Source organism: Notamacropus eugenii, chromosome 5 (assembly GCF_028372415.1).
Source record: "Notamacropus eugenii isolate mMacEug1 chromosome 5, mMacEug1.pri_v2, whole genome shotgun sequence".
In the NCBI taxonomy this organism is placed as follows: Eukaryota; Metazoa; Chordata; class Mammalia; order Diprotodontia; family Macropodidae; genus Notamacropus; species Notamacropus eugenii.
This window is the reverse complement of record NC_092876.1, coordinates 344,227,985-344,249,215: the sequence shown is the minus strand read 5'-3', so window position 1 is coordinate 344,249,215 and position 21,231 is coordinate 344,227,985. Positions and strand designations below refer to the sequence as shown.

The following is a 21,231-nucleotide window of genomic DNA, read 5'->3' as shown; positions in this document are numbered from 1 at the left end:
ACTCAACACATTGATTTCTGATTGGGAAATCAAAAAAAAAAAAAATGAACCAGTTTTTCTAGTCCAGGTCAACCAAGGAAGACAGAGAGGTCCACAGATACTGGGGACAGGGTTTAGCCAGGAAAGACTTACAAAGAGCCTTCCAGCTTGGGAACTGCCTCATCTGTGCATAGGTTCCAGATCTGGTACAGATAGGGCCCTGACCTTGGATGGCAATTCTGTCACCAACAAATTATGCTATACTGTGTAATGGAAAATATGCCATAAGAAATAATTAGAGGGATGGTTTCAAAGAAAGTTGGAAAACTTATATGAACTGATACAGATTGAAGTGAGCAGAAATAGAAGAGCAATTTTTGCAAAAAAAAAAAAAAACGTAAAGAAAAACAACTTGGAAAAGCCTAAGAATGCTGATCTATGCCATGACTAACCATGCTTGCAGAAGACCAATGATTAAAAATACGACCCACCCAAGAAGACATCTTGAGGCTATGTCCTCAAATGCAGAATGAGACATTTTTACATAGTGTGGGATTTGTTTTGTTTGACTCTGCAAATTTCTTTCAAGGGTGTTGGTTTTTTGGGGGGACTTGGGGAAGAGGGGGAAAGAAAAATAAGGGCCAGTCAATTGAAAATAAAAGAAATAAAAGATGTGGATGAAAAACACTTTCTCAGGGTAGGAATTCAGGAGTCTTGACTACTGTTGTTGTTTCATTTAGGCAGGTGTCCTTGGTGCTTTCGTTGCATGCCTCAATTCTTGGAAATAAGCACTCCTCCCCTCACTACTACCTCAATGTGACCCAACTTACCTACTGCAGACAGCTGAAATAATCCAGAGACCCCAAAGACAAGCATATAACAATCTCCTCCAAAGCAGCTGATGTCAGCTACAGAGAGTAAAAATAAGGGAGAGTTATCTCAGTTCTCATTTTACCTTACTCCCCATGGTTCAACCTTATAGAACTATAGATGGGGATCGGTTAGTTGATGCACTTCTTTCCATCATATCCTCTTGGAAAGAGATTTTTTATCTCTCAAACATGTACAGCACAAAACATTTAAGTATTTATGACACTGAAAATGGAAGGTCCTTATTAGGGAAAATCTTCCCATAATGAAGTAATAACAGCTCAGCAGTAAAGGATAATGGGGTGAACCACACTGTATTGAAAGTCAAAAATCTGGTTTTGAATCCTAGCTCTGGTATTTAGGAGCTATGGAAACTGGCAAGTTACTTTACCTCTTCAGACCTCAGTTTCCTTCTCTGTCAAATGAAGGGTTTGGACTAGATGATCTCTAATGTTCTAGTTCTACATCCTATGATGGATTCTTAGGTGTGTACTCTATTAGAAGGATCTAGTATGTTCATAAATAAATGATGAATACATACAGGATAGGCACAAAATTAATAGACCATATCGGGAGCTGAAGTGGGGGTGATATCTCACACAGGAAGCATATAAAAGTTTTGATCTAGAAGAAGCAAAAAATTTGCTTCAGTTATTGAAGTTGTTCCTCAAAAAAAAATACCATGAATTTATTTCCCTACTTATTTTGGCCTGTTATTTCATTTCCTTCAAATGACTTGATTCTTAGTTATTTAAATGAATATTTAAATCCTCGACAAGATTTAATATCATTTAGTTTTTTGATTTCTTGACTTTTTGCTTCTTTTGGAGTTCCCATATTGCTCTCTTCCATAGAGGCTATTGTCTGCTTCCCTGCCTTTCTAGCTTCCAATCTTCTGATGGATCAAAAAGTTACATTTTTTTTTGCCCTGACTACAGTTTGTTGCTAGTTCTGAACTCATGTTTGCTCTAACCTGTGACCATATGGACACTTTACAAGGTTCATCTGGTTCTGGAGCCTTGGCTTCATTTGCCCTCATGTCTTTCACCTCTCCTAAAATAGCAATTAGGCTTCATTACTTCTCATCCTAACTACTTGCTCTATTGTTTATGACCTTTTGCTATCTATATATCTAGATATACATATATCTCTATCTATCTATCCAGCTATCTATCTATCTATCTATCTATCTATCTATCTATCTATCTATCTATCTATCTGTCTGTCTTTATCTATCCATCCCCAACACTGACAAGTGCTTTCCAAAATTCCACCAGGAAGCCTCCAATCCAAATGTATATAATGACCTCTGGCATTTGGAAACATATCTCCATTCCACTTTAAGGATTCCAAGATGTCCATGGGACTAGGATAGCACAGAGTGCCAAAAGTTAAGTGTGATTCTCCACATTCTCTTCCCCCACTTTTGTCAGTATGATTCTTAGAGGTAGTCTTAGAAATTTCAACAGATCACAAAGTCTGTGGTAAATGATCATAGAATTATAGGATTTTAGAATTGCAGAGTTGAAAAGGGCTCCAGACATCATCTACTAATCCAACTCACACCCAGAGGTTAAGTTATTCTTGCTATATCCCTGACAAGTGGTTACTCTGCCTTCACTTGGAGACTTGGTAATGGGAAATTTACTTCCTAAGAAAGCAGTCCATTCCATTTTTGGGTAACTCTAATTACCAGGAAGGTTTTTTTTTATATTGGCCCACAATCTACATCCTTGGAACTTCTACAAATTCATTGGTTCTGGTTCTACCCTCCAACCTGTCTTTTCAGGGTGACAGTAGTAGCAATGTACCTTCTGTGGAGCATCTTTTATGGAGATCAACTATCCCTAATCCCTTCTACCAATCTATGGCAAAAGTTTTGGATCCTCTCACAATTCTGACTGCCTTCCTATGAACCTGTTCCAGTTTATCTAGTTCAATGCTAAATATGCTATCTGCATTGATTCATGTGACCTGGCTCCCAGGGGAGACAGAGTGGAAGGAGGGCCAGTCAGTGATCATGGTTAGGCAGAATTCATGGTGCAAGCCAAACCCTGATCTGGAGCAGGGGAAAGCATCTCCAGCTACCAGGAAGTAATGGAGTAAATAAATGGTCTATTGCCTGGAAAGAGCCAGAGATAAAAAGCAAAGTAAGAGATAAAAATAGGGTGACAACCAACAATCCGGAGGAAGCAGCACAGCTGATGTGAAGAAAAGTCAGGTTTCAGGCTACAAGAGTTTGGTACTAGAAGACAGGTGAGGAATAGACCAGGACCTGACCTGTCACTGACTTTTAGTCTTTAGCCTTTTTGTTGATATTCCAGGTGAAGGTGGTCACACTCTGTGGTGATTTCTTCACCGTTTATTGTTGAGAGTTCCTTCTCTGAGGATGTGTAGGTGTATCCTTCCAACAAGAAGCTCAAAGAGAAGATGGCATAAGAGAATATTGGACTACAGTTCTATCTGGAATAAAATGGCCCTGGCAACTACTTTTGAAGTCTTGAGCTCTAACATAAAAGGACAGTGTAGGCCAAGAGGGGAACAACATCAAATACTACATTTTCTGTGTAATAATTAACTACTGGATTAGGGTTGTTGCAGGAACCATAGGGAATCTCTCGGTCTATCCAGAGAAAAGAGAACTGTGACAAATCCATAGTAGTATACTGCAAATCCCAGGAACCACTATAAGTCTTTGATATTGATCTAGATCCGTAGGTTAAAATCATGTTTACCTTTCTAACTTTCCATTCTGACCTCCTATCTCTCTATATTGTGCAACAGAAACTCCACTTGTCTTGGCACTTTTCCAGTTTGGTACACAATTATTTCTCACCAAAAAAAATGCCCCAAGAACATGCCCCTGATGAACTGAAAATACTTTCCAGGATCAATAGAATAGATAAAAATATTTTGACCACAGACACTCCAAAAGAATGCATATTGATAAATGGCATCATGAATCTCTGGATATAACATGCATATTACATATTCCAAGAAGTATTCAACTTGGCTGTGATTTATCTAGTCTCTTTCATTAATCCTTTGTGGAAGTGAACCAGGTTATCGTTCTCCTTTAAAACCAGCTAAGTAAATATTTTAGTTTATCCCAGTTTGTCCTGCACCCCTTTCATTGAAAATCTACTAATACACTTGACCATTGAATCATAGGACCCAGGAAGTAGAAGGGACTTGAGAGATCATCTAGTCTAGTCCCTTCACTGTAGAGATGAAGAAATTTGAAGGTCTAAGGGGGGGGGATAATTTGCCCAATGTTCCACACAGAGTGAATTTAAGGACAAAGTTGGAAGCGGAAATTCAAGTTTCCTGACTTCCCGTATAGTATTTTTCCACTATATCCATTAAATGTATTAATAAAATCAATAAAAATAAGTGTCCAGAGTGTAGATGTAGAAATACAAGACTATAGTTAAAATAATTTATTTCTCATATCCATCCCCTCATACCAAAAAAAAGTTTTCTGTAAAAATCCCATAAGGCAGAGAATGGTGTAAAGATAAAATAGTGTTCTACTTCATGCACATAAATAATATATGAATTATTTTTATCCTTTTATTATTAAAGGTTCTTAATTTTAAGAAAGTATTAGCTTTAAAAACAATAATGAATTAATTAGTTTAATAATTTAATTTGCACATAATTCGTTTTCAAAAGCTTCAACATAGGTACCTTTAGCCAATCAATCAATTAATAAGCATTCATTATTTACTGTGTGTCATGCTTCGTTTCAAGTATGAATCAATTTCCCCAAATTCAACTGACATGCAAGTTTTCTGGAATGTCCATATTAGTTAAAGTAAGGATACTCCTGCAATTGAATTTGCCAAAGTCTATTACAGGCTGAACCAGCTTAGCTTTTCAGGACAATATCGCTCCTCAGATCATAGATCTAGAGCTGAGTGGGGCTTTAGAAGTCTTCTAGTCCAACTTCCTTATTTCATTTATGAAAAAACTGAGGCTCAGAGAGGTTAAATGATTTGTTCAAGGTCATACAACTAGTGAGTATCAGAGCTAGGATATGACCCAATATTCTCTGAGTCCAAATACAGCATGCTATTTATTGTTTCACATCACCTTTCTTTCTAAGAGCCTTGCAAGAGATCGTGGCAAAGACATTCCACCCCATTCAGTCCCCTGGTAAACCAATACTGACCTCTGAGTAGGGGCATAAAAATTGATGAAATCAAGAATGCCAGGTTGACTATGAGATACATAATTGAGAATAACTTTCTCCTTTCTTCTGTCTGAAAGAAGATGGAGCAAAACAATGTCAATGTCTCCAAGGATACAAAGACTGAGAACAAAACTCGCAATTCCCTGGATTTTCAAAACACAAACCTTACAACTAATATCTATGTTTGTTCCCAACTGGACAATTAGTAATTAGGTGATAGTCTTGGCAGAAATTTAATGGATTAAATTTCCTCTTTCTATTCCATTTATGTCTGCTCTATATGAGAGCCTATGTTTGTAGAATCACTTGAACTATATAGGCTGTGGACTGATCTTGTGTTCTACAAACATGGAAAACAGTGAAGATAAAAAGGAGGTAAGACTACCAATGACTCCAACTACAGGAAAAACAAACGCTATGATCAAAGACAACTTTTTTTAGATGAATGATTGTTAAATACATATATATATATATATTTAAAATATATTAAACACTGAAGACTAACCTGGTACATATTAATTAAATATAGGGTATAATATCTTTAAGTAGATTGGGGTGGAAATGGTCAACCGGTTCTCTGGGTGCTCTCTGATGTACCTTAACAAAAAGGAAAATCTTACCCACAGCTTTCTGGAATTGTATGTTTATAGAGGCCCCCAAATCTATGGATATTGTCAATAACTGAACAGAATGAAAAGCAGAACTTTCAAGGTTCCCATTCCTCTACTCTTAAATACTTTAAGTTCCAACCCAGGAAGACAAGGACAGTTTGGTTGCACTGGGAATACTCATAATAGAGCTCTGGGATGGCTTTAGTCTCATCTTCTTGTACCTCAAATGAAGGAATTTGAGAGAGATAAAGAAGGGAATAAGGGAAAAGGACTTCACTGTGACAAAAAAAAAAAAAGGCACTTGGGAATAGGCCTAAATCAAAGGATTGAGGCATCTTTACCTCACTCCTAAGTCAAATGTAATGGTTCTTTCATTCCCCATTTCCCTATTGAACTGTCTGTAATAAAACCATTTAATTTCTACATTTTGAAACCTTAGTATTCTGTGTGACCTAAAATGTATATTTTGTTGTGTTATATAAATGCAATGGAATATTGTTGTACCATGAAAAACCACAAATAACACTACAGAGAAACATGGGGAAACCTTGTATGAACTGATGTAGTGAAGTAAGAAGAATCAAGAAAACAATAACATTCAAATATTAATATTCAAAACAATTTTATAATTTAATTAATATTAATTTTCAATTAATATTCAAAATGGTCAATAATATTTATCAAGTGCTGTCTTTTGGCCAGGCACTTGATTAAGTCTCTAAGAAGTTCACATTCTAATAGGGAAAGTAAATCAATGAATATAGGTACATACAAGATACATACAAAGCAGCTGGGAAGTCATCTTAGAGGGAAAGGGTCATCTACACAACAGCCAAGTGAGGCTGGTGGCTTTGCACAGCCTTCCCTCACTTGCATATTATGACATCACCTCCATGATGTCATGATCCTCTTCAAGAACAGGGGACAAACAACAAAAAGGTAAAAAAAAAAAAGGTATGATACTGATCAATGAAGTGACCAATCTTGATTCCAAAGGACTGATAATGAAAAATACCTTCCCTTTCCTCAGAGAGGTGATAAGTGTAGGTGAGAGATAAGCCTATTACCTAGCTCATCTACACATATTTGATATGATAGAATATGCCAACTAAGATTGTGCCATAGGTATGGCTGCAAAAAGTCATAAACAACAATACCAGATCATCCTGGCAGAGTTAGAGCATCATCTATCAGTCCTTGATAGAAGAAGTCATGTAAGAGTAATCAGAACCTATTCAACATGGATCCATCCTCAGTTGTGGTCAATATTTCTTCTTGAAGAGTAGACAAGAAGACTGGAGTATAAGCATGCTGATACTGATTTCTGACTGGTAAGTTCTAATAGCTCAATTTGTCAGTAAATGGTCTGTATAAATTCAATGTTCTGTATAGGGCCTTTTGAAACTGATCTCTCAGACATCCAAATTTGTAGTTTGATATGATAAGGCAGTTAGGTGGTTCAGTGGATAAATTGTTGAATCTTGTGTCAGGAAGACTCAAGTTTAAATTTGGCCTCAGACCCTTATTAACTGCATCATCCTGGGCAAGTTTTAGCTGTCTCAGGCTCCTCACCTGTAAAATGGGAACAATAATTACACCTACCTCCTAAGGTTGTCATAAGAATAAAATACAATAAGAATATGAAAACTGCCTTGCAAACCTTAAACCACCATTTAAAAACTACTATTACTATCATAATCATTATTATCAGCCAATTGTGATGCCTATAAATGTTAGTGATAATAATGAAGTTGAAGTACTGAAAAACAGTAATGCCCAACAAATTTGTCATTAATATAGCTGTTAGGTGGGCTAAAAGAACTTGAGGGTCTTATTCATATATGGATAATAATGAGTTATCAGACCCCCTCAGAACAGGGTCTTTATGCCTCAAATATACCTTGATTGCAATCAGCATCTTTCCTAAAGTGCAGTGATCAATTGTCAGTAGAGAATGATGGGATGATCTATAAGAGGATGCTCCTATGCTAAAGGTAGCTGTATTGGTTTCTAAAATAAACTGTTCTCCAGATTCAAATACATTAAGATCTCACGTGAACTAGTTCTTCAGATCATTAAATATACCCTATACCTCCTCTGTTGCTCACTGGAAATAACTGAAATGCTTCAAAGGCAGGGACTGTCAAAGGAGAAAGCCAGAGTATGAAATGGCATATGCCTCATATGCCTGAGGGACTTGCTACAGATCTTTCATGGAGGTGGAAGTCATCCACTACAGAACATCTCTACTTTATATGTTGTTTACCAACCTGACAGAAAAAGGGGAAACTTTGAGAAAGATGATTTCAGCATCCTCTGCCACTCTTACCAAAGTCTGCTTATACCCCAAGTATTCTGAGGGCTAGTATTCTGGGGGTCTTTGGGGCAGTGGACATAGGGAACTAACAAAGTTAAATCTCAGAAAACACAATTATGATTTTATTTGGAAAAGTGAGAAGTTTATTGGATAGTTTGAGAATACTACACAGGTTTGCAAATATAAGCTCTGCCATCACTTTATGAATGTAGAAAAAACTATCAAAATGGTAATAAATACAAATATGATTTAATTTCAACTACCAAGCATATAAACTATTGAGGGAGCCTGTTAGTTACTGGAAAGCATCTAAAACAATCAATAATGACTAAGTGAGACCTGTCTAAATATGGAATCACATTGACTTTTCAACATTGCGGGTGATATGATGAGGGGAAGATAGAAGAGGGCCTAATACTCCAAGTCTTCTGTTTGACCTAGGTAAAGGAGAAGAGAAGTTGGAAAACAAAACAGGAAGAGAGTGAGTGAGATCAAATAGTGAGTTTGGACTAGAATCCCAAGAAACTTCTGCTATGTCATAATCAATCAGAAGGAAGAATGGAAAGAGAAGAGTGGCATGAGGGGTCTCCTGTTGCCATGACTACTAGAAGGAAGATCAAAAAAGAGGAAGAGCAGGAGAATGAATCCAGGACTTACTTGGCTCTTAGAGCGATCTCCTTGGAAAAGGAAAAAGCTGGAAGTGACCCACTAAGCTTCTAATCTCTTTAGCTGCTAAGAGAAGAGTGGCCCAGTTAGAGCAGGACCATGAGGTTCCTTCTCCCTCAGTCTTACTCAGATCCTTTCTCAAGCTATACTGCCAAGCATTCAAATTCTGCTTCAGAGAGTGCAACTCTGATGGGCTGGCCACATTGTTGGAATGCAAAATGTACACTTGACCAAAAAAACCCAACATTTTATGGAGAACTCACACAGAGCAAGCATTCACATGTTGGTCAGAAGAAGCAACATAGGGACACACTCAAGGTCTCTCTTAAGAACTTTGGAATTGATTGTGTGACATGGGAGACACTGGCACAGGACCACTGTAATGTTAATTAGATCTTCCCTGAAGTTAATTTTAAAACCCCTCATTCTAAGACTTCAGAATCATAGAAGATCATACCTCGCCATTATGAACATTAGAGATCAAGCCCTTCATTTTGGGAATAGTAAACTAAATCTCAGAAAGTTTCAACAATTTGCTCAGGCCAATTTAGCTAAATGGTGGCAGAACCAGGATCAGACCTTCTGACTTTAAATTACATCTCAGGGTATCTCAGGTACCTTTTGTTAATTTCCTAATGAGGGACTGTTTCTCAAGGGTTGTGATGCTCTTTGGCTCTGAAAAATGTAGAAATACTCTGAGGTGAGGTTTTACTTTGGGGCTTACTTGTTGGAAATGTTTGGCCAGATAAGACTCTGGGGAACCACTGAGGAGCCCCTCAGCTTTGAAAACCCACATGTTGGTGTTTCTCTCTCTGGTAACTATGTTATGTATGGTTAGAGAGCTGGATCTGTCTGTTGATCTGTGATGTATGTATTGCTTATGGCCAGACAGTTGGAATCCCTGTCTGTTGATCTGTATTTCTCCATATTTTCTCTGAAGTTCAGGGTGCTGACTCTTTCACCTGAACTAAGTGAATGATATATGTGCTTGATTAAAGTGATTGTTGACCTCTCTAAAGTTACCTTTCCTTTTAGAGAAGCAGATCCAAGAACCTGTACAGCAGGCCCTCCTGTGTATGCCAGGGTCCTTACTGATATACATGCCCACATTATAAAAGGTGTTGTGCTCTATGAGCAAAGCAGAATTGAGACAGTTCAAAGAAAACAGGATGCAAAAAGCTGGAGTACCCATCCCAAATGTTTACACGGACTATTCATGCCCAACCTGTGGTACAGCATTTGAGCTTGTATCAGTCTGATGTTGGACACATTGAAATTTGACTCTAGCATAGTGATGTCATTTTGGTCCTTTTCAAGAATGAAGGACAACCAACCAAACAATCTCCCTCAGCCACCAAATAGGAAAAGAGTGACAGAGAGAGGAAGGATCTAAAAGAGGAGCCTGATGCTGTGCTTACTACTTCTAACTGAACCAGGTCAGAAACCAGCAATCATATAGTATCTCCAACTAGTACTCAAGATTCTACCTCATTACTCTTCCTTTACTAGAGGGAAAATTTTAAAACCCCTCATTCTAAAACTTCAAAATCATAGAAGATCATACCTCACCATTATGAACATTAGAGATCAAGCCCTTCATTTTGGGAATAGTAAACTAAATCTCAGAAAGGTTCAACAATTTGCTCAGGCCAATTTAGCAAAATGGTAGCAGAACCAGGATCAGACCTTCTGACTTTAAATTACAGTCATACCTTTCACACAATAACTTTCCCCATCACGGTTTCAATACATCACCAGTCTGCATAAGAAACTAAATGGGAATTTGGGTGGAGTTTTGTGGAAGTGGCAGACAACACATGAAGGCCAGCAGATGACACAGTTTAGAAACTCAAAAATGCATAAAATATACATGTAATATTGTATAATATCAACTTATTTTATCTTTTAATAGAATAATAATTCAGACTTCTCTGATGAAAGGAGGATAAAAAAATTTTATATGGATTTTCCCAATCACGGGAGTGCCTCACTCCTAATTTTCATGATGTGGAAGAGATAACCGTACATTGCCACCTTAATATGAGAAATCTGCCTTATCTACCTCACAGTTTTGTTAGTCGCAATCCCTTTCCATTATAATGAAACAATATGCTTGAAGTTTTCTGTAAACTATGAAGGTGTGTGACACTCTCCAACTAGACCATCTGCAAAGGCCTCCTACTAGACACCTACAGTGGAGGCTTCTTTTGGTGAATTCATGAAATGCTTACATCGGTTCCTGAGCTTATGTATCTGGGTCCCCGTGAGCCCTTGGTAGTTGATGTAGAAGCACAGGACATCTAATATGTATACTTTCATGATAGCCTCCCTTCAACTGAGAGGACTTTACTACTTGAGAGTTTCTACTTTCAATGAGGACCTAATGAGGATTTGAGGAGTTTTCCTGGCAGTTGCCTGGTGTCCTGTCTCCAAGTGTATACTGTGTGACAGGTACTGGGCTGAGCACTAAGAAAGAGAAAAATAGTCCCTGCCTTTAATGAGCCCCACATCTAATGGAAGAGATAACCAGCAAAGAATGATGTATAGCTAAATATAGATAGGATAAACTGGAAGTAATCAATAGAGGAAAGTCACTAGCATTAAGGTGAGGAAAGTCTTGTTGCTAAAAATGAGATTTTAGTGAATTCTTGAAGGAAACCAGGGAACCCAGGAGGTAAAGGTAAGGAAGTATAGTATTCCAGGCAGGAGAAACAGCCAGCGAAAATGCTCAGACTTAGGAAGTGGATGGTAATGTGGGAGCAAAGCAAGGATCAGTGTCAGTCGATTACAAAGGATTTGAAGGGGGCAAATAAGTGGTAAGAAGATTAGAGAAGTAGAAAGAGTTCATGTTATGAAGGACTTTAAAAGTCAAACAGGGCATTTTATATTTGATCCTGGATATAGTAGGGATCCAATGGAGCTTATTGAACAGGGAGATGATATGGTCAGACCTGTGCTTTAGAAAGAGCAACTTGATGGCTAAATGGAAAATGGACTGGAGTGGAAAGAGACTTGAGGAAGGGAGATCAATCAGAAGACTATTACAATAGTCCAAATATGAGATGATAAGGGCCTATACCAGGGTGGGAAAAGTGTCAGGAGAGATGTCATATTTGATAGATGTTGTGAAAGTAGAACTAATAGGACTTAGCAATAGATTGGATATGGCAGGTAGGGTTAGAGAGAGTAAAGAGTTGAAGATGATACCTACATTGTGGGCTTGGCTGCCTGGAAAGACCGTGGTAACCTAAATAATAACAGGGAAATTAGGGAAGAGGGGATGGTTTAGGGAAAAAGAAAATTAGTTTAGTTTTGTACATATTGAATTTAAGATGTCTATGGGATACATAGTCAAGACGTCCGAAATGTGAGATAAGATCAGGGGAGAAGTTAGGGCTTGGTAATCAAATAAGAGATAATAACTGAATCTATGGAAGTTGATGAACTCACCAAAAGAAACAGTATAGAAGGAGAAGAGGGCCAAAAATTAATCTTGGGGTGGGGGGGTCATACACAGTTAGTGGGTATAACCTTTATGAAGACCCCACAAAGGAGACTGAGAAAAAGTGATCAGGTGGGTAGGAAGAGAATCAGAAGAGAGCAGTGTTGGGAAAACTTAAGAAAAAATTATCAAGGAGAAGAGGGTAATCAAAAAGATAAAAAAGGTTGAGGATTAAGAAAAGGTCATTAAAAAGTTGTCAATTAAGAGATCAATGGTAGCTTTGTTGAGATGATTTTCAGTTGAATGATGAGGCAGGAAGTCAGACTGTAGAGAATTAAGACAGTGAAGGGAAAGGAAGTAGAGGCCCCAAATGTAGGTATTCTTCTGACATCCTATAGTCATAAAAGTGAAGAAAACTAGAGAATAATAGCTAGTGCGAACAAATGGATAAAATGAAGGTTGTTTTTTTTTTTAAGGAGAGGGGAGATATGTTGTGTTTGTTGGCCACAAAGAAGCAGGCAATAGCCAGGGAAAGATTTCAAAGTAGTGAGAAAACAGAGATGGGATAGTCAAGGCAATCTTCTGGAGAAGATGGGATACAATGGGATCACTTGCACATGTAGAGAAATTTTTCTTGGTTAAGAGAAGGACCATCTCTTTATATACATCAAGGATGCAGAAAGAGATCATAGCAGAAGGTGTTAAGGTGGTGTGAAATGAGAGGGGTGAAAGAGAATTCTTAGTGAATGGTCTTGAGTTTTCAGTGAACTTTGAGGCAAGGATCTCAGCTGAGAGAGTTCAGGTAAGGGGAAGCTATGATTGGTTTGAGGAAGGATGAAAAGATTTGGGAAAAGTCACTGTAGGGACTGGGGAACTGCATCAATTAGGAATGTATAAAAAGATTGCCTTGCTACAATCAGGGTCCTATTGAGATTATTTTGTTGTTGTTCAGTCATGCCTGACTCTTCATGACTCCATTTGAGGTTTTCTTGGCAAAGATACTGAAGTGGTTTACCATTTCCTTTTCCAGCTCATTTTACAGACAAAGAAATGAAGCAAACAGGGTTAAGTGACTTACTGAGGATCACACAGATAGGAAGTGTCTCAGATCAGATTTGAATTCATAAAGAGAAGTTTTCCTGACTTCAGACCCAATGCTCTGTCCACTGCGCCACCTAGTTGCCTAGTTGAGATTATATAAAATAGGGGGGTGGAGTCAATGTGTCAGAGTAGAAACACAAAAGCTAACAGAAAAGGTCTATCACACTAGGCACAGCGTGGAGTGCAGCCCAAAGTGGGCCTCATGGCACAGCAGGGACAGGACCCGGAACAGGCCTCAAGGTGCCATCAGCAGCTGTTCCCAGATTGCTCAACTCACAAATACCACAGACAGTTTCAAAGGTCAGTGAGAAAGCTTTTTCATCTGGGTGAGAAGGAATGTGATCTGGCCTCACCAGCAGCAGTTACTGCAACAGCAGCGTCCATTTTTGGAACCCTCTGCCTAAAGCCCCTGAGGGAATTGAACAGCTAATCTGAATCTCAACCCTGAGAGGCAGCCCTATCTTCCATCTAAAGCCCCTGGATGAATTGAAGATTGTATAAAATAAATGGGCCCAATTAACAGTTTTATGATTTTTTTTCTCTCTTCTTTCACATGAATAGGAATGAAAGTAGTAGATACAGTAATTCAAGACTAGGGCTTGACTGAGCAAGATCAGCAGACAGAATAAGGGGACAAGGGACTACATAAAGCTGAACTGGTTTACCAAAGTATCAAGAGGGAGATAGGAAAGTGTAGCTATCGCAGGGGTGACTGACTGGGAAAGAAATGAGAGGTAGAGAAATTGAAGATCACAGTAAAGATGAAGAACAGAGTTAGGAGTTGTATGGCAGAAGGAATGGTAGAATGACAGAAGATTATGATTAGATAGAGGAACTTCAGAACTGATAGACATGGAATTGGAAGACTAGTGGATGATGCCAAGATCAAGGGCAGGACCATCTCTTTATATGGTTGACACGGGATGAATGAGGAGGTCATGGGAAAATAAGTAAGTTGCAGAAGTAGGAGGTTAAGGTGTTTGAGTATCAATATGTATGTTGAAATCCTCCAGTATCAGGGAAGAAACTAAGGAGAAAAGATGAGTCAAACATTGAACTCATTAAAGAAGAATGGAGAGTATCCTGGAGGTCAGTACACAACAGCCGCAAGAATCTTGATTACATGATAAATATTATTTGAATACATCTCAAAGGAAGAAATATTACTGAATGACAGTGGCAGAGGGAAAATCTAGAAGGGACAACAGGAGCAAGAAGTATTCTGACTCCAATACCATGACCAATTATTTGGGGTAATGAATGAAAGTGCAACCAGTGCTGAAAATAGTGGCCAAGAATGAGAGGTCATTAAGACGGAGCCAGGTCTTGGTGAGTACAAAAAGATAGGAGAAGTGAGAAAAGAAAAATTTTAAGATGAAAGCAAGCTATGGAGCCAGCATTCTCCAGAAAGCATTCAGAAAGGTCAGGTAAATCTTGTGTGGGATTGTCCCTGGGGGATAAGTACTAGGAAGCATGCAATATGAGATAGGGAACAGAATTTGTACAAATGACAACTGTTAGCTCAAGATTACTGGGATGGGATTCTGTGATGAGGTAGGACTACAATAATTACTAAACAATCAGCTAGGCAGATTTACATCTCCTTACTATATGGAGATTCCAGGCAAACTCATCAATCATTGAATGGACTCAGGATGAAGCTTTCTCAGGGATCAGAGCAATATGTAGGTAGTAAGCTAGTAGTGGGGAGGAAGGGCAAAGATAACAGTTGTGAAGTTGTCCAGTGTGCTAGGAGGATTAATGAAAATGACTGGTTCAATGACTGTTCTTGGTGTGAGCATGAAATTGTAACAGGAATACATAGTCTTTAGGAGTAGATATAGGAGGTCTTAGCTATGTTTCCGAGGGTAAACAACCATACCATCATAATGATGGAAGGAGATTTTATGAGTATATAAAAATCTATTTGCTGGCAGGATAACTGGCAGAAATTAGGACTTATATGCCAGAATAACTGGTGGCTATATTGAGATCATGACTCCTTCCAGAATGCAAGATACATCTCCCCTCAGCCCATCCCAAGACAATGTGAATTCTGATTACCAGTTCCCCCAACTACCCCCCCCTTCTTTCACACCCCTCTCTTCCCTTATCCCTATCTCCTCTATTTTCTTGTAGGGTAAGATGGATCTCTATACCCCATTGCCTGTATATCTTATTTACCAGTTGTATGTAAAAACAATTTTTAGCATTCATTTTTATAACTTTGAGTTCCAACTACTCTCCCTTCCTCCCTCCCTACCCAACCTCACTGAGAAGGCAAGCAATACATATTCAAATAGGTTATACATGTGTAATGATGCAAAACACCTCCACAACAATCATATTGTGAAAGATTAACTCTATTTCCCTCCATCCTATCCTGCCCCCCATTTATTCTGTTCTCTCTTTTGACCCTATCTCTCCTCAAAAGTGTTTATTTCTAATTATCCTCTCCTCCCATTTGCCCACCCTTCTATCATTTCCCCACTCATCCCCTTATCCCCTACTTTCCTGTAGTGTAAGCTAGATTTTCATACCAAACTGAGTGAGCATGTTATTCCCTCTTTAAGCCAAATGTGATGAGAGTAAGGTTCACTCTTTCCCTCTCAACTCCCCCCTCTTTCCCTCCATTGAAAAAGTTTTTTCTTGCCTCTTTTATGTGAGATAATTTACCCCATTCTATTTCTCCCTTTCTCTTCCCAATATATTACTCTCTCTCTCATTTTATTTTTTTAGATATCATCCCTACCTATTCAACTCACCCTGTGCCTTCTATCTATACGTATGTAATGCCTCCAACTACCCTAATACTGAGAAAAGTCTCAAGAGTTACAATTACTATCTTTCCATATAGGAATGTAAACAGTTCAACTTTAGCAAGTCTCTTATGATTTTTCTTTCCTGTTTACCTTTTCATGCTTCTCTTGATTCTTGTGTTTGAAAGTCAGATTTTTCTATTCAATTCTGGTCTTTTCATCAAGAATGCTTGAAAGCCCTCTCTTTCATTGAAAGACCATTTTCCCCTGAAGTATTATACTCAATTTTTCTGAGTAGGTGATTCTTAATTTTAATCCTAGCTCCTTTGACCTCTGGAATATCATATTCCAAGTCCCTTGATGTAGTAGCTGCTAGATTGTATTTCCACAATGCTCAAATTGTTTCTTTCTGGCTGCTGCAATATTTTCTCCTTGACTTGGGGACTCTGGAATTTGATTAAAATATTTCCAGGAGATTTTTCTTTAGGGATCTCTTTCAGGAGGCAATTGGTGGATACTTTCCATATCTATTTTACCCTCTGGTTCTACAATATCAGGGTTGTTTTCCTTGATAATTTCTTGAAAGATGATATCTAGGTTCTTTTTTTGATCATGGCTTTCAGGTAATCCAATAATTTTTAAATTATCTCTCCTGGATCTATTTTCTAGGTCAGCTGTTTTTCTAATGAGATATTTCACATTGTCTGCTATTTTTTCATTACTTTGGTTTTGTTTTATAATTTCTTGATTTTTCATAAAGTCATTAGCTTCCATCTGCTCCATTCTAATCTTTAAGGAATTATTTTCTTCAGTGAGCTTTTGGATCTCCTTTTCCATCTGGCCAATTCTGCTTTTTAGGGCATTCTTCTCCTCATCGGCTTTTTGGATCTCTTTTGTCATTTGGGTTAGTCTATTTTTTAAAGTGTTATTTCCTTCAGCATTTTGGGGGGGTCTCCTTTAGTAAGCAGTTGACTTGATTTTCATGATTTTCTTGCATCACTCTTATTACTCTTCCTAATTTTTGCTCTACTTCTCTTACTTGATTTTCAAAATCCTTTTTGAGCTCTTCCATGGCCTGAGAACAATTCATATTTTTCTTGAAGCTTTGGATGTAGGAGCTTTGACTTGGTTGTCTTCTGTTTGTATTCTTTGGTCTTCCTTGTCACCAAAGGAAGGTTCTAGAGTATGATTCTTTTTCTGGTTTTTGCTCATTTTCCTGGCTATTTACTTGACTTCTGAGCTCTTTGTCAAGGTAGTTTTATGCTTCCATTGGGGATGGGGGTTTACTGTTACCTACTCAATCCCCCACAATCTGTGGACCTAGAGCTCCAGAAACAATTGCTGCCCCTGCCCCTGCTGCTGCTACCTCAAGCTCTTCCTGCACAGGCTCTTCCATCCCTTCTTCCACCTTGGGGCTGGGGCCCATCCACTCTACTCTCTCATACAAGTCCCACAGGTTTTTTCCACTGACCTTCCAATTTGTCCTTGGCATTTTGGGGTCATGAATTCTGGAAACTGCCACAGGTGTCTGAGATTCAGTACCCACAACGCCTGCTCAGGTCCTATCTGTGCAGCCCAGGCTGCACTCTACTCTGCTCCCAGCATGGCACGACAGACACTTCCTGTGACCTTCCAGGCTGTCTTGCACTGGAGATTTCCTTCACTCCATCATTGTGAGGGTTCTGAAACTCCAGAATTTGTTTAGAATAATTTTTTATAGGTATTTGACTGGGTTTGGTGGGAGAGTGCTAGCAAGTCCATGCTGTTACTCTGCCATCGTGGCTCTGCCCCAGCAGCCACAATTTCAACCAAATTTTAGACGGACTAACCAAAGAGTATGTAGCTCCATATTCATGACAGATAGTTAATTATAGGCAAATAAGTACATAAAGTGAATTAACCAAGATAACAATTTTTATGATACCACATGGCACATTTGTAGAACTACTCTCTCTACTGGTCCAAAATAGAGTCCACCAAAAAAGCTACCACTCATTCTACCTAGGAAGGTTGCAATTCCAAGTTGCACATGGCTTTACTCCATATCACTGCCTAGTTGGTAGATAAACAGAAGAAAATCAACAACTACTTACTGTGGTAGAGCACTGGCAGTGGAGTGAGGGGGTTAGGGGAGAAACACAAATTTGCAGGCTGTGGTTCAGGTGTCAAAAAAAGCTTTAATATGGAAAAAAAGGGGAAGGAGTGGAGGGAACAGGTAGCAGAAAAACCAGGAAAGAATTGGACCCTGCTACTACAAATGGGAAACCAGGAAAAACTACAATATATTCACCTACCTAAGTAATGCCCAGGCCTTCCCAGGATTTACAGGATAAATGTAAATGGATTTGTGATTTCCTTGATATGGTTGTTACCTCAATGGTACAGGTCACATTCCACCCATGCCTGCTCATCTTGTGTGGCTCCTGTCCATGTCCTCCATAAGTTTGCATAGAGGTAATACATATTCAGGGCCACTTACAGTAACAAATAGACTTAACCCAAGTATTCAGATCCCCACAAAGTGGATGCTAAATTGCCCAGTACCCTGTTGAGTGCTTTCCTTAAAACGGAAACCCTTAAGCAAAAATCTCAGCTGCCCAGAGAAGTTAAGACTATATAAAATCTGATCTCTCAGCTTTTCTATCCCATTTACTCCATGCTGGTACATAAGGCAAGAGATGGGTAGGTAGGCATGGAGGAGAGCCCCCAACATGCACATGCCACAATGTCCATGCAAAGAAGCTCCACAGCAAATTCCAAATGACTGTAAGCATCCATTTATTTCTGGTCACTCCTGAAATGGACCACTGGGCTCAAGTCCTCAGCCTCTGAGCTACCTTATCCTGACTGTCTCAGCTCATCCCCACAATATACTTCCATGGCTTTAAACTATGCATTCCTTCTCATCACTTTCACCTGTTTATTCTTTAAAACATACTACAAATGACTTGATATGCACATTCATCCAGGCTTGTTCTGAACATATACTCTTTGAAACCACTGGTCTTCACCTCTCTCCTTTCAACTCTTATGCTGCTGTACATCACAAACATGCACTCTGCCTCTTTGTCCAAGGTGCCACGCTTATAGACCCCACAACAACTTCCAGACCAATACACCATAGTTCTGGTTACTTCTTGATGATACTAAGGACTTCCCCAGAATTGCTATCATTTGTTTCCTCTTTGGAGATGGAAAGGTAGTGTTCCTAAAATATGCAAAACTCAACTCTTTCACTCTGTACACCACAGGATCTTAAGGTCTTGATAATGAAAGATTCACATTTCCTATATTCCCTATTTATTTCCTCAATCCAATTATGTTCTCCAAAGAGGTCATTACAGCAACAGGAAGGATCATTCCCTCTTTAAGTAGGGATGAAGAAGATGAAATCCAAGATATTTTGGACTATAAGTAAAACTGGGATCAATGGTGTTATCTAATAGATTGGGTGGAGGGAGGAGAGGTGAGTTCAAAAGACTGAACATGGGAACGAGCAGAAAGAATTTGAAGGCATTGAGATGTTCTGTCTGCTTCCTGACCTATGTCCAACAGGAGGATACTATTAGTAAAGCAAGGAAATTAGTCTAGTTTAAACTGTGAGGATTGTTGTTCGTCCTTCATTCTTTGAGAGGACCAATGACATCACAAGGGTAAATTGGATTTAAGTGAGGCAGAGCTGGGCAAAGTTGTCATCCTCATTGTCTCCTCCATAGTCATCAAAGTCCACTAGCAAGACAAAGTCTAGATGACTGGAAAGGCAACAGATGTTTAATGGTTCCTTTCAGTGGTGGGATGTTGTGTAGTTTTCAGAGCATTCTTATATCCATCATCTCTTGTGATCTGCCTTATGTAGGTACTATAATCCCATCTTTGATGTACTTAAAGCTGCAACCTTTAGCCCTGCCAGGATAGAAGGATCCTAGCTATAGCCCTGGAAAACCGTCCTGTTGTTTCCATTTCAGCAGAAGCTGCAGTTAATATATGACAGCATTGTTGTCATTTAATCCTTATACTGGCCTCATAATGTTGGCATCAAAGAGTAAACAGGTAAAGTGGAAGAAAGAGAAGGAAGGCTCTTGCAGCTAAAGAAGCAGTGATATCACTACGGTCTGTGTTTGGAGGTGCTTTACCCTTCAGGTGTACCTTTGTACTCTGCTGCTAGACCAGTTATTCAGGAACAATAGCTAGCAGTGTTTGTTTTGAGTGCATTCCCTTGCATACATATGGTTTGTCTACTGAAGCAAGTTGTTCAAAGATCCTGGCATTTAAAACATGAATGAGAAACTTAGTTATGACTGGTACCCTAGGAGGCAGCTTTGCTGTTTGACCTGACATTTCTAAGGCCATACTCTTTCCCTTGGAGTATATAACAAGGCAGAGATCACTAATACTATCACATATGTGAGTACATGTGACGAGAGCTTAGAAAGATCCAGAATAAGTAAATAAATAATTAAGATGATGGTTTATCTTCCATATGATTATTACTATTCTTTGAAGTATTCGTATGGAAGCAGTTTGGGGCTTTTTATATTCAATTTTTTTATGTAATTATAAAAAACTTGGCTTCTCTGCCCCCCCAAATAAGAAAGAAAAACAAAAAACTTATTATTAACCTATAGTCAAACAAAATAAAGCCTGTAATTGATCAAGCATATGGAAACTGTTGGAAAGGAGAGGTGATTGAAGTCTTTAAAATTATCAGTGATATGCATAGATTGAACCATGAAATTGTTCACCAAACAGGTTTAAGAAGAATTTTAATAATCATGTGGTTAGCTTCCTATGCTGTTTTACCATTATTATCATATTGTCACAAGACATTTATGTATCCTTTTTCATATATCTTAATAACTATGACTTTATATCCCCTTCCTAGATCTAAAACAAACTATAATAGCTAAATCAGTGGAGTTCTAGTCTACCAGTTTGTGTGTGTGTGTGTGTGTGTGTGTGTGTGTGTGTGTGTGTGTGTTGGGGGGTGGAGCGTTAATCAACATAATACACAATTGAAGAAGAATGAAATCCCAATGTTAATAACATGCTTGAGATCAGGGGAATGTTACTGAAGAATAAGTATTTAGGAGTACTTAGTATTAAAGAACAGCACTGGTGGATGAGCATCTGAATGACCAACCTTTGGTTGTGTGAAGGGATGTTGTGATGCTGTGAAAGGAGGTAGGAAAGTATATAAGGAAACAGCTAGGATAGGTTCAGTAGACCTCATCTGCAAGGGCTTAGCGAGTCTTTGCATTTCTGTATTGTTTCCTATGTCCCTCAATGTTCTA

The 21,231-nt window shown here is 38.6% G+C and overlaps 1 protein-coding gene across 2 annotated transcripts in view; it reads right to left on the bottom strand.

The window, feature by feature from the left end:
- Positions 1 to 21,231, bottom strand: part of LOC140506561 (solute carrier family 15 member 2-like) — a 105,616-nt gene that overhangs the window by 42,447 nt on the left and 41,938 nt on the right. For both annotated transcript variants that reach the window (XM_072613886.1, XM_072613887.1), the window contains exons 6-7: positions 5,024 to 5,114; positions 810 to 887 (exon numbers count right to left, since the gene is read on the bottom strand). In XM_072613886.1, coding sequence (XP_072469987.1) covers positions 810 to 887; positions 5,024 to 5,114 — 169 coding nt within the window. The remainder of the gene's footprint in view (positions 1 to 809; positions 888 to 5,023; positions 5,115 to 21,231) is intronic.